The sequence below is a fragment of the Lissotriton helveticus genome, chromosome 6, assembly GCF_964261635.1.
Source record: "Lissotriton helveticus chromosome 6, aLisHel1.1, whole genome shotgun sequence".
NCBI lineage: Eukaryota > Metazoa > Chordata > Amphibia > Caudata > Salamandridae > Lissotriton > Lissotriton helveticus.
Genome location: NC_136067.1, coordinates 1,792,433,924 through 1,792,446,626, shown reverse-complemented (window position 1 = coordinate 1,792,446,626; position 12,703 = coordinate 1,792,433,924). Strand labels below are relative to the sequence as shown.

Here is a 12,703-nt window from a genome sequence, read left to right as displayed (position 1 = left end):
GCTCAGGGGTTAGAGGCAGCAGACCCGGAAGCTGAGATCGGTCCTGGACCAGGGTTCAATTCCCCGCCGAGGCGGGGTCTTGGGCTAAAAATTCCACGGACTCGATATTTCTCGCCCCGGTGCCTCCTCGACTCACGGGTTCACACTCTGCGACTCTGGGCAATAGCTTGCTTAATCTCCACAACGGCCCCTCGCGGCGGGATGCCTGACTTTCACCTTGTGGATACCCTGCTATCTCACAGGGGAATACCAGGAAGGGTTCCCTAAGCAAGCGCCGGGAAACCCACTGCGGGTAGCTGTGCGCTATATAAGCTCAACTACATTAGCCTAGACCAAGTCTCTACTATCTGTTGCATCATATTGACCTGTTGCCGGGCTGCTGAGAGGCCCAACTAGTAAACAACAGTCTAGTTGTGCCTGCGTTTTTCTAAATTAAATAATGACCCTATATATCTGTGCCATAAACTCCCCTCTAAGAGCAACATTTTACACCACCCTCTTTGTAGCTCACACATCCACATGCATACTACTCAACCCTGCTAACTCAGCAAACATGCAACTGAAGTCTGGGACCTACTGAGCAGCAACACACAGAACTTCCTCTTCCTCACGGAAACCTGGCTCAACTCTACATCGGTACCCAACTTAGGCCACTGCAATCCAAGCAAGCTACAAGATTGCCTATCAGGACAGCCTTCACAAGCCAGGAGGAGGATCCACAGTCATCTAGAAAGACTCCATCAAGTGCTTAACAACCACGAAGGATGCCTCCTCATTCATCGAACATCTGCAGTTCAAGATGCAAAGCTTTAAAAACGCCACCCCAATCGTAACCCTCTCCTACTGATCACCCGGACCTTGAACCACCTTCCCTAGCCTCACCACTGACTTCATTGCACCTCTCACCATCGACTCCAAAACCCTTCCTACTCCTCAGCAACCTCAACATCCACCTAGAAGATAGACCCAACACCTGCTCCACAGCCCTGCTAGAGAGCTGTGGAGCAGGGGTTGCTGGAATGCTGGAGTTGCAGCATTCCTCTGTTGCTCCGTCTTTCTACAGACCGTTCCTTGTCCGAGTTATGACACCATCAGGAGAATTGAGGTCTTCACTCCGCACCAGTGATCAGCATCCCAGACCGCATCACCTATCCCAGCAGGCAGCTTCACTCATTGCAGTACTCCAACTCAGCTGAGCTGAGATGTCCTCTCCCATACACTGTTCTCCTGCAGGCCACACATCGGTGGTATTGTGCAGCGGGAATTGATTTAGCTTTTTTCAGGCAACTGTAGATTCCCTCAAACTGCAGTGGCACGCTGGATCGACTTGTTAATCTCCCTCTGGCCAGGATGCTGAAGGATTCAAGCTGGGAACGACAGAGCTCTCACTGCTCACGACCTATTAGCTATCTAGCTAGACCATGCCTCCAGCCTATTAGGTACTTGGGGCCATATGTATCAACAAACTCTTTTGCGATTCCTAAATAGCGATTTTTAAGGAATCGCTATTTAGGAATTGCAAAATGGTATGTATGAAGAAATTCGCAATTTTTTAGCGATTCCTTAATCTTCCTTATTTGCGAATTCGCATTTTGCGAATTCGCAATTAAGGAATAATTTCCAATGCATTCCTATGGGCCAGGAGGCCCATAGGAATGATTGCGAAATAATTCTCAAATTGCGAAGTCGCAATTTGCTAATCGCAATTTGAGAATTATTTCAAGGGTGCAGGGGTGTCTCAAAGACACCCTGCTGCACCCCTGAAATGTACATGTGTGTGCATATGGCGCACATACATGCCCTATGGGCATGTGTGTGCATCACATGCCACCTTAAAAAATGCCAAAATGTGCATTTTTTGAAGAATTCGCAAGTTACCATCAACTACAAGTTGGTGGTAATTTGCGAATTCTTAACCAAAATTCGCTACCCAAATATGCTACTTACATAGCATTTAAGGATTCGCAAAATTGCGATTCCTTAAATGCTATGGCAAAATAAGGAATCGCAAAAGTTTGCAATTCCTTATTTTGCGAATATTTCATACATCCCAAAACATGCAAAAAGGCCTTTGCGATTCGCAAAAGGCTTGATACATATGGCCCTTGATCTGTTATTACGCCCTTTGTAAAATGATACATTTTTTGTAATTGGTGAAATAGCTCAGTGAGTAAAGAAATCATTGCTCAGGTAAGCGTTCAGTTTACAGATCACCGTTTCAAATTCCAATACACAGCCTTTTGTCAATAGTGATGAAATGAGTACCATTGAATTGACTTGTATTAACAGCCATTACTTTGGATACAACCAAATAATAGCAACTTATATTGGAGCAAATATATTAATGTATTTGCATTTGTTTAGTTTCAGACCAAGGCAAATTCGTCATAGGTCAATCCCGACTATTCAGATAGTTCAAGGCTAAAAATGTCTTCTCTTTATAACTTGTATGGAGGAAAGTCCATTGCAGGACCGTGCATTGTTTCCTGCTCAGACCTTTATCCCTCAACTCCTCCTATTCTACTTCCTCTTCTCTACTCACTACCCCACATCACCACCACCGCTACGTGCATTTGAGTAGGTCTTTTTTTATTATGTTTTATCAGCTGCATACAGCACCTGCAATTGTGAATGGAGACAAGAGGGGGAGTCTTTCTTGAGGTTCTGGCTGAGACAATATAAAGCCCTGCAAGGACTTGGCCAACTCAGTTTCTTTGTTTTCGTGCAAACCTGGCCATAATCACAAATTCTAACAAGTTGCAGAATTCACAGAATCCAGAATGGCCTGAAAATTCAGCTGATTTGAGTTTGTGCTTGGAAACATTTTACAGGCCTATCGGTCAAAGGGATTCTCCAGTTAGGTTTGAGACACCTGATACATAGTAAAATTACTCCTTAGGTCACTAACAATTTGGGATAAATGTATCAAGTCTGCAAAAATCTGAAAAAAGGATTCATGCACATAAGTTTAATTTCGGAAAGTGTATGCAGATTGTTACATGGTGATAAGTTATATGAATAGTGAGTGTCCCCAAATATGCATTACCATTCAGACTCCCTGAGAAAGGCTTGGAATGCAATTGTGCAAGGCATTTCTTGCCCGAAATACACCAAACATGTCATGAAAACAGAGTGTATGAGAAAGGAGTTCCTCTTAATTGGGTCTTTGTCGACCAGGTATTTGGACAAAACAAATCAAGCGTCATAATTATGTTGATTGTTTGATTTACAGATTCATATTGAATAGCAGATTTGCAAGAATTACTTTGGCTCCCAATGTGAATTATAAAAAGCTCTGAAAATTAAAAATTATCTTTGTGACAAACACTTTTTTGTGGATTTGTAAAGGTAGATTGAATGTCTGTGGCAATCCCCAAAAGAGTAAAAAATTTTCCCTTTCCCTGAAAAATTACTAACATTGGTTGGGGAATGCACAAATCCAACAATAGATATATGATCTGATAATTTCATTCTGGCACTCTTAGGTAGACATGGTGTTATTGTGTACTTATATCCTCACTTTTAACCAGGCTCTGCAGACAAAGCCTGTTGGTTCAGGTTCATACTGGTACTAAATGCAGTCCAGGGAAAAACTGCTTAGGATTTTGGCCACTTAGCTGGACAAGCAAATGTTGGTCTTTCAAGATTGATTTGTGATGTTTTTACTGGCAATTTGTTAGTAGTGCAATGTATTCCTTTGGTCTAAAAAGTTGCAATTCCCATTCAATTTCCAACATTGCATTTTTGTGACATGAGAGCACCAACAATGCTGCACAGATTCCATACTCTGCTGTTACTGCAAAGATGGATCCTGGTCACATGCCATGGCTTTGCCTGTGGGTTCAGAGGATACCGTTTTTCAGGATAGCCACAAGCCATTCTCTGTGGGTAATGTTGGCATGGAAGCCTGACAAAAGTCCCACCAATACATACAAGGCACAGCCTTGTATGATGTCGGATGACATGTAGAGGATGTCAGTGGAAGCAAAGGCAGACAATTTAGTGGTGAACAGGTAATGGAAATCTCAAGCAAAGGTGAATTGGCAGGGAGTAATACAATTAAACACTTTAAAGCACTGTCCTGATGAGCAAGAGTAAATTGCAAAGATAGCATAAAATAAAAGAAGCATTTGCAATGCAATAGGTCTCACATTTACACGAGACCTATTGCATTTCAAATGGTAGGTATCATGACAATAGGAGGGAGGGCATGGGGGTTGAGAAGGCAAGAACAATGGGAGAGAGGGCGGGCTGGTGAAAGAAGGCACGGACAACGGGAGGGTGGGGGGCGACAAGGCACGAACAACGGGAGGGCGGGGGTGGGAGAAGGCACAACAATGGGAGGGAGGGAGTAAAGAAGGCACCAAAGCATGTAGTGCGTGCAGTAGGAGAACCTCATTAAAGAAAATTTAGCTCACAGTCTAAATAACAGTACCATGTAACAACTGAAGTAAAGGGACCAGTTGCCATAGGAGGTGACAAATGAAGAGAAGGCGGTACTAAGGAGGGACTAACAAGCCTATCAACGAATCAAAAGCCAGCATTTAGAACAGACAATGATGCAAGCCAAATGCAAATATGGGCAGAAAGTGGAAGGAGCTTCGATTCACCTACTCCTCTACAAAAAGCCTCGTTCAAATGGAGAATCGATTGATCACCATAATTCATTTTACAGGGACAAAAAACACACCTGTGTGTTTTTATCCCTGTGTCACCTGTGTGTTTTTGTCCCTGTCAAATGAATTATGGTGATCAATCAATTCTCCATTTAAACGAATTAAGACGTAGATGTTGGGATAACTGTCGATTTAGAACTATTCCTACATGTGTTAGAAGTGTTGTTGAATTTTCATTTGACGTGGGGATTAGTTTGTGTTGCCACCAGTTTAATTAAGCATTGGGTGTTTGTCTGGATGACAAGAGAGAGTATGTGCTGTGGTGTTTGGAAGATTGTTGGAATGCTTGTTTGAGTGGAAGATTTTGAGTGAGTGGGGATGTCACTTTAAAAGTGTAGCTAGTCGTATATAGGATTTTGTCTCTGTTGTTGGACTCATTGGCTTTTCATACATGTACATAAAGTATTTTGGAAAAAAACTTGGTTTACTTAGTGTTGAAATAAAAAACAAAGATTGTTGAATTGATTCCTAAGTGCAGGTATATGTTTTATTCATATATTCATGTGAACAAAATGTGTTTCTGTGATCATTTCTCAGTATTGGCAATTGTTTCGTTGTTACCTCTGATATACTAGGGGCCTGATTATGACTTTGTCAGTGTGGCAGTGGCCTGCCATGCTAGCGCCAGCACCCTGCTGCCACAATTCCAAAGCTATACTGACACTGTCTGCCAGATTAGGAGCTTTCTCCTGGTCTGGCGGGCAGTGCTTTGGGGAACACAGGTGATGACCCGTAGAAAGGCTCCACAATAGGAATGCTAAAAGCACACCATGTGCCCCCCTGCATGCATCCCTGAGGCCCTTAGTTTCCTCACCGCCACAGTTTTTATGGTAGGTTTACTGCCATGAAAACTGTGTCCGTGATGAAACGCTTAATATGTTTGTCGGTGCCACAGTGGCACTACCTGAATATTGTGGGCCTCATACCACTGCATGACCGCCAGGCATTGAGAATCTTTGGTGGTAGCAGTGGACCCATGGTGGTCTGACCGTGGTGCCCGCTCTGCCACCATAACTATGGCAAGCCATCGGACCCTTAGTCTGTTGGATGGAAGTGATGTGTATAGGTAACGTGCAAAACCTTGTGTTTACTATGGTCTAGTGTCTCTACTGCATCACATGGGTGATAGCATCCGGAATTGTTTCACTGGCAAACCCTGTCAAGGTTCCACTGGTGCTCCATGGAGAAACTGAAAAAGCCACTGATCAGTTCAATATATCCTTTCATGATAGACATGTGGCACTGACAAAACTGGTGCTCCGCTGCCCTCTCTTGTACCCTGTAGGTCCGTGTGCTTAAAGCAATTCCTAGTAGGGTGGCCAATATAGCTGACTTTGGACATATCCAATTTGCACACTTCATTCCTACCAGGACTACTATCATTCATGACATTGACGTCTTCAAGGATATATATATATTACTGATGTTTTATGCAGCTCACCATTAAAAAATAACATACTTCCGTGCATAAGATATTCTGACAGAGGTTCTGTCCCTCTGAAACCATCTTCCGAGCCAAACTTAAAACCTGGCTTTTCTCCGGACTCTAGTTTCCCCTTCATCTCCTTCTTTTTTCACTTCCCCTTTTCACTTGGGTACCCCTGGATTTTAGCGCCGGGACACCCCCCTGGGGGTAGCTGCGCGCTCTATAAACTCCATAAAATAAATAAATAAATAAAATAAAATAAGATATGGCATATTCCTTATCGAAAATAGAAGCTTATGGTGAGATGTTGATGTCTACACTACACGGCGGTGAAGAGGCAAGCCGCATTGGCGTGAACCACCTTCGGGACGGTTGTGTCCTTAGGGGTTCTCCCTGCCCGCCGCCATTTCGAGCTCTTTAAATCAGTAAACTCGTATTTGCATCCCATGCTTGGGTAACTGCCTCCACATGTTGGGATCGCTGTATGTTTTGAACCCCGGTAATTAACCAGACTAAGGTAACGGGGGAGTTTGACTGGGACTGATAGAAGCCCTTAGGAAGACCGACATGACCCTTTATTGTGAGCATACTAACACGGTCGAAACATGTTGACATTGGCAGTCCAAGGAGGGGTGTTGTGAGTACCTAGGAATCTCTCTAACACGCCCATCCTTTACTATTTTAATCCTGACCGTGGGACCCTGGAATAAAGGTGATCGATAGGTTACCCACGAGCCAGTTTTAACCTTTTTTTCACTGCACTTGTTTCTATCACTGTCCCCAGTCTGTGGTGGTAGCACTTTGTACACACCATTTTGATTAATTTTTACCTTGTTTGTCTCCCCCACCCTATGCTCCATCCTGTGCGTGGCTACGCCAGGGTGTTTTGTAAGCAGACCCGATGATGAAGCATGCCACACACATCTGTGTGTGAGTGAGGGCAGTTTTCATTAACACAATCTGTGCCACTGCATGTATATAATTTCGGGTTCCTCTCCACCCCCCTTGGTGTGAGTATGTGAGAAGTTGATGTCCCTGCAGACCAATAAAATGGATTCTAGGTAACATTGATTTTGAATTGGTTATCTTTAGGTATGCAATAAGATTATGTATATTAACATTATGCCAACAGTTTCTTACATAGTATGTTATTGTCTATATATTGTACACTATGCGATCATGTATTGAATTATATACTGTTAATAATTGTTAGGATTAGCTGCAGTTAGTATGAAGGATTAATGATATTTCAGACTTTCTTTAACTAGGAATGTGATGTATTTTTTATGTTACGCCTATTTATTTTCCGATCCCTCAATGATCTGTATTTTGTTCTACAGGAAAAGAACTCAGAGAAAGGTCAGTGGGCTGTCATGTACAGGAACACAGCAAAGATCAGAGCCTGGTGAACCGGAATTCTGTTGCAAATGACCACACTAGGAAAGGGAAGACTAGTTATCCTGTCATAGACATGGATGACAGTATATCAAAGAGCTCTTCCATCAATACAAACAACTGGAGTTCTGATGAGGATGAAGGGCAGAAAACGCAGGCTAAGCCCAGGTGTTCCTCTACACTTTCAAGCCACACTTCTGAAGAAGGCAGCGGGTTCTGCAGAATGGGAAGTGAAATGTACTTGACTGCATCTGATGACAGTAGTTCCTTCTATGAAGAAGACGGCTTTGAGGGTCGGAGGCCAGAAGACAAACTGCTCTCTTCTTGGGTGCAGGGATCCCAGAGGAAACCAAGAAGCCATCTACCTAGGAAATGCCTATCAGAGTGCTTAAGTAAAGAGCGGGATCTCGACAGCTCATCTGATGAGCTGAGTAGGAAATTCCAATCTCAGAGACTTGATTATTCATCTTCATCCAGTGAAGCCAACATCCCAAGCCCAGGTTTGGCCCTAAAGCACCCATCAGCGTCCTCAGCATGGGGCACAAACTTTTCAACACCAGTGCATTCAGCATCACGGCTTCCTCCTCCAAAGCTGCAGACTCCAAATGCATTCAATGGAAGTTTTGCTTTAACAAAGAAGCACTTAAGTCAACCACAATTGAGTAGTGACCGGATGTTCGGGAGGAACAGAAATGCTATAAGCATGATCCGGCCCTTCAGATTACAGGAGACGGATATAGATCTAGTGGATGGGCCACACATGGACATACTAGAGAAAATGGAGACTGCTTACGATGATGGAACTTTTTTTCATGAGTCTACCAAAAATGAGAGGGCTTCTGAGCAGGTTACTAGTGAAGTAACAGGGAAGACAATGACCAACAAACCTCCAACACCACCCCTGCATCGCTTCCCATCCTGGGTAAGTACCATACTTTTATTCTCTCAGGGTCTTTTCAACGAGGCTAGATAGGAACAATACAAGGATGTTCCCCCAAAAATGTGTAATATTATATTGTAGAAAATATTTAACGTAAGTAAAAAGTGGCCCAAAATTTTTCTTTTTCCATGTGTTGCATATTTGGATAATCTGTTAGTTCTACATGTATTCTTCTTAAAAATCCAAATGTTTGTCTTAAATGGCTGCATTGAGATAGACCCGTTTTTAATTTCCTTAAGGTTTTTTACTTTTCCAATAGTCTCTCGCAATGAAAGTATGCCACATTCCTCCTAACCCCCAACGTCGAATATAAACGTACTACAAGGGAAGTCAAGGAAAACAAATGCAAGACTTGTGGAATGTTTTTGAAAATCAGTTTTTCTTTGGTACATTTGCACTATATAATATGTACAAGCATTCACTACAGAAGAGTGCAAAAACCTGGTCAAGTCGTTGCAGTATCTGCCGGCTTACAGAAGTGGGTGGAGTCTGATCATTAACAAGACTTTCGACAGCAAGACATAATCAATAACTATGTAATGTTACATAAATTATATTTATCTCTTTTATGACATTTTCTATAGTGCCCCATCTTATTGTATGGTCACTTCAGCGCACATTTTACATGGCTGTAAAAGCAAATAAAGAATAGTGACTGAACTAGTGTAACCGTTGGTGTAGCATAATGATCAGGAGCCGTATTACACTAAGGGCCTCAGGGGTGTCTGCCAACTTTGCACGTGCCGAGGAACTTTGGTATTACAGTAGGGGCTGCAGACACTTGTGCCGCCCCTTCTGTAATACCGATAGTGCTGGCTCACATAAAACGCCAGCCATATCTTCAGGTGGCATTCTCTCATTTGCATGGGGGCGGCCCCATACAAATGAGGGAATCCCTTTGCCTTTGCACCCATGCCGTATTAAAGACGTGGACGCAGTGGCAAAGAAGGTCTTTGGAGGTGTACTGATAGTGCGCAACCTAAAAGGTGGCGCACTGTTAGTGCGCCTCCTGAGAGCAGTCCTCTGGAGGGGGGAAAAGTGGGTTCCATGGACACACAGACATAATATCTAAGAGCAGTGTTCTAACCTGGATTTAACCCACTGGTGTAAGAGACTCTCAGTACAGCAGCACCCACTTGGGGTTGATATTGCGTGGAACCACAAGTACCAGGAGGCAATTCTGCCAACGCCCACTGGGGTGGGACTTGGACAGTATTTATCAGGTGTTCCACATCATGGCTGATGTTTCTTTGCTGCAAGCCTGTGAACAAGGACACATGGATGTCCGAAACGCGTTGGGCATGGCATTTTAGATATAAGTTAAGGTGGTATGCTGACTCTCCTGCTGTCAACATTAAAAGGGTGACAACTCCTCGTGTGCAGGCGTCTTCATTGAGGGCAAACTTGTGGAGTGATGTTTAGCGGCCAGTCCAGCCGTGAAGAAGCTCCGCTGCTGAGTAGGCGGCTCTGCAGCGCCCCTAATCACGAGTGTTGAGAGAACGAGGCGGCCTTACTGCCTGAGGATAAAGGCAGCAGAACCAGTGTTCTAACCTGGATTTAACCCACTGGGGTAAGAGACTCTCAAAACAGTAGCACCCACTTGGGGTTGATATTACGTGAAACCACAAGTACCAGGGGGCAATTCTGCCAATGCCTACTGGGGCGGGACTTGGACAGTATTTATCAGGTGTTCCACATCATGGCTGTTGTTTCTTTGCTGCAAGCCTTTGAACAAGGACACATGGATGTCTGAAAATCGTCGGGCATGGCATTTTAGATATAAGTTAAGATGGTATGCTGACTCTGATGCTGTCGACAATAAAGGGTGACAACTCCTCGTGTGCAGGCATCTTCATTGAGGGCAACCTTGTGGAGTCATGTTTAGCAGCCAGTCCAGCCGCGATGACGCCCCGCTGCTGAGTAGGCGGCTCTGCAGCGCCCGTAAGCACAAGTGCTAAAAGAATGAGGGGCGATTATTGCCTGAGGATAAAGGCAGCAGAATCAGTATTCTAACCTGGACTTAACCCACTGGGGTAAGAGACTCTCAATACAGCAGCACCCACATTGGGTTGATATTATGTGGAACCACAAGTACCATGAGGCAATTCTGCCAATGCCCACTGGGGCGGGACTAGGACAGTATTTATCAGGTGTTCCACGTCATGGCTGATGTTTCTTTGCTGCAAGGCTGTGAACAAGGACACATGGATGTCTGAAACGCGTTGGGCAGGGCATTTTAGATATAATTTAAGGTGGTATGCTGACTCTGTTTCTGTCGATAATAAAAGGGTGGCAACTCCATGTGTGCAGGCATCTTCATTGAGGGCAAACTTGTGGAGTGATGTTTAGCGGCCAGTCCTGCCGCGAAGACGCCCCACTGCTGAGTAGGCGGCTCCGCAGCGCTCGTAATCACGAGCGTTGAGAGAACGAGGGGGCTATTGTTGCCTGAGGATAAGGGCAGTAGGAGCAGTGTTCTAAACTGGATTTAACCCACTGGGGTAAGAGACTCTCAATAGAGGAGCACCCACTTGGGGTTGATATTACGTGGAACCACAAGTACCAGGAGGTCATTCTGCCAACGCCCACCGGGGCGGGACTTGGACAATATTTATCAGGTGTTCCACATCATGGCTGTTGTTTCTTTGCTGCAAACCTGTGAACAAGGACTCTAGGATGTCCGAAACGCATTGGACATGGCATTTTAGATATAAGTTAAGATGGTATGCTGACTCTGCTGATGTCAACAATAAAAGGGTGAACAAAGCTAAACCAAGCGGGATGATGAACGGAGTGTTGAACATTGCATACTCACCCCCAGTCAACTGATCTGGGTTTGATCCACCATCATTCTTTAGCTCACTCCGCCACCCCAGTTCAGACATGGCCATATGCAAATCAGTCTGACCCTGTGCCTCATGGGAACAGTCCAGCCCGAACTGCCAAGCCATGTCTTCCCTGGATCGGAAACAAGCATCCTGGGACCGGTTCCTGGCTAATCCGCCGTAATCAGCCCGACTAGTTTGATACAGTGGCAAAGTGAGCAAGGGACCCACGTCTGGGCATACCCTGCCAACTTAGGGCGAACAAAGCAAAACCAAAGGGGAAGATGGATGGAGTGTTGAACACTGCAAGCACTCACCCCCAGTCAACTGATCTGGGTTTTATCCAAAATCATTCTTTAGCTCACTCCGCCACCCCAGTTTAGACATGGCCATATGCAAATCAGTCTGACCCTATGCCTCATGCTCTGCAGCGCCAGTAATCATGAGCATTGAAAGAACGAGCGGGCCATTATTGCCTGAGGATAAAGGCAGCGGGAGCAGTGTTCTAACCTGGATTTCACCCACTGGGGTAAGAGACTCTCAATACAACTGCACCTACTTGGGGTTGATATTACGTGGAACCACAAGTACCAGGAGGCAATTCTCCCAACGCCCACCGGGGTGGGACTTGGATAGTATTTATCAGGTGTTCCACATCATGGCTGTTGTTTCTTTGCTGCAAGCCTGTGAACAAGGACATATGGATGTCCGAAACGCGTCGGGCATGGCAGTCTTGATAGCTATTTTCTGTTATGGTTAGATCAGAATTTCCAATATAAAAGCATTTTTCGTTTCCTGACTAACTTTGGTGCTGTTCAACAAAAATGTCCAACATTTTCCAAAACCAAAGTTCATCCGATTTGGGTTTGCATGGTAAGTTTTGCATATATCTACCAAGGGGAGAAAAAGGGTCAGAAAAGTGACTTTTCCAATTTTACCCCCAAAAAACTCTTTGCTCTCCTCTACAGAAAAACAACATCTGAAAGCCATTACACCAAAATTGGCATGACGGTAGAACTTTTCTAAAGGAAGTGCCTTTGCCTGATATTGTGCAAATCCATTTAGTAGTTTTTGAGAAACTTGTTCAGGATGGTCTTAACAGGTTTAAAAGTTTAGACATATCCAGACCCTTAGTCCATAGAAAGTCCATGAACTTGATTTGTGGAACTTCTGTGGTCTCAAATAAAAATGAAAGAAAAGATAATGAATGAGGGAGCTTTTTGGCCAGTTCTTCATTTCGGTTCTATGAATCCAAAACTAGGTTCGCAACCCAAAGACCTCTGATTAGCTGGCTGCAACTTAGAGACATACAATGCAGCTGCAATTACAGAACTTCGCAACACAGTCCAAAAGTCACAATTTTTTTTTTTTAAAGTAGACTGAAGGTGGCAGAAGGAGCATTCTCTACTATCCTGACTCTGGTGTGTGGCCCCATATGTACCCC

General features: G+C 44.3%; 1 protein-coding gene across 1 annotated transcript in view; it reads left to right on the top strand.

Annotated features, from left to right (window-relative positions):
• Positions 1–12,703, top strand: part of PLEKHH2 (pleckstrin homology, MyTH4 and FERM domain containing H2) — a 666,795-nt gene that overhangs the window by 273,157 nt on the left and 380,935 nt on the right. Inside the window, exon 7 of the mRNA XM_078649687.1 lies at positions 7,443–8,419. Within this exon, the coding sequence (XP_078505813.1) occupies positions 7,443–8,419 (977 nt within the window). The remainder of the gene's footprint in view (positions 1–7,442; positions 8,420–12,703) is intronic.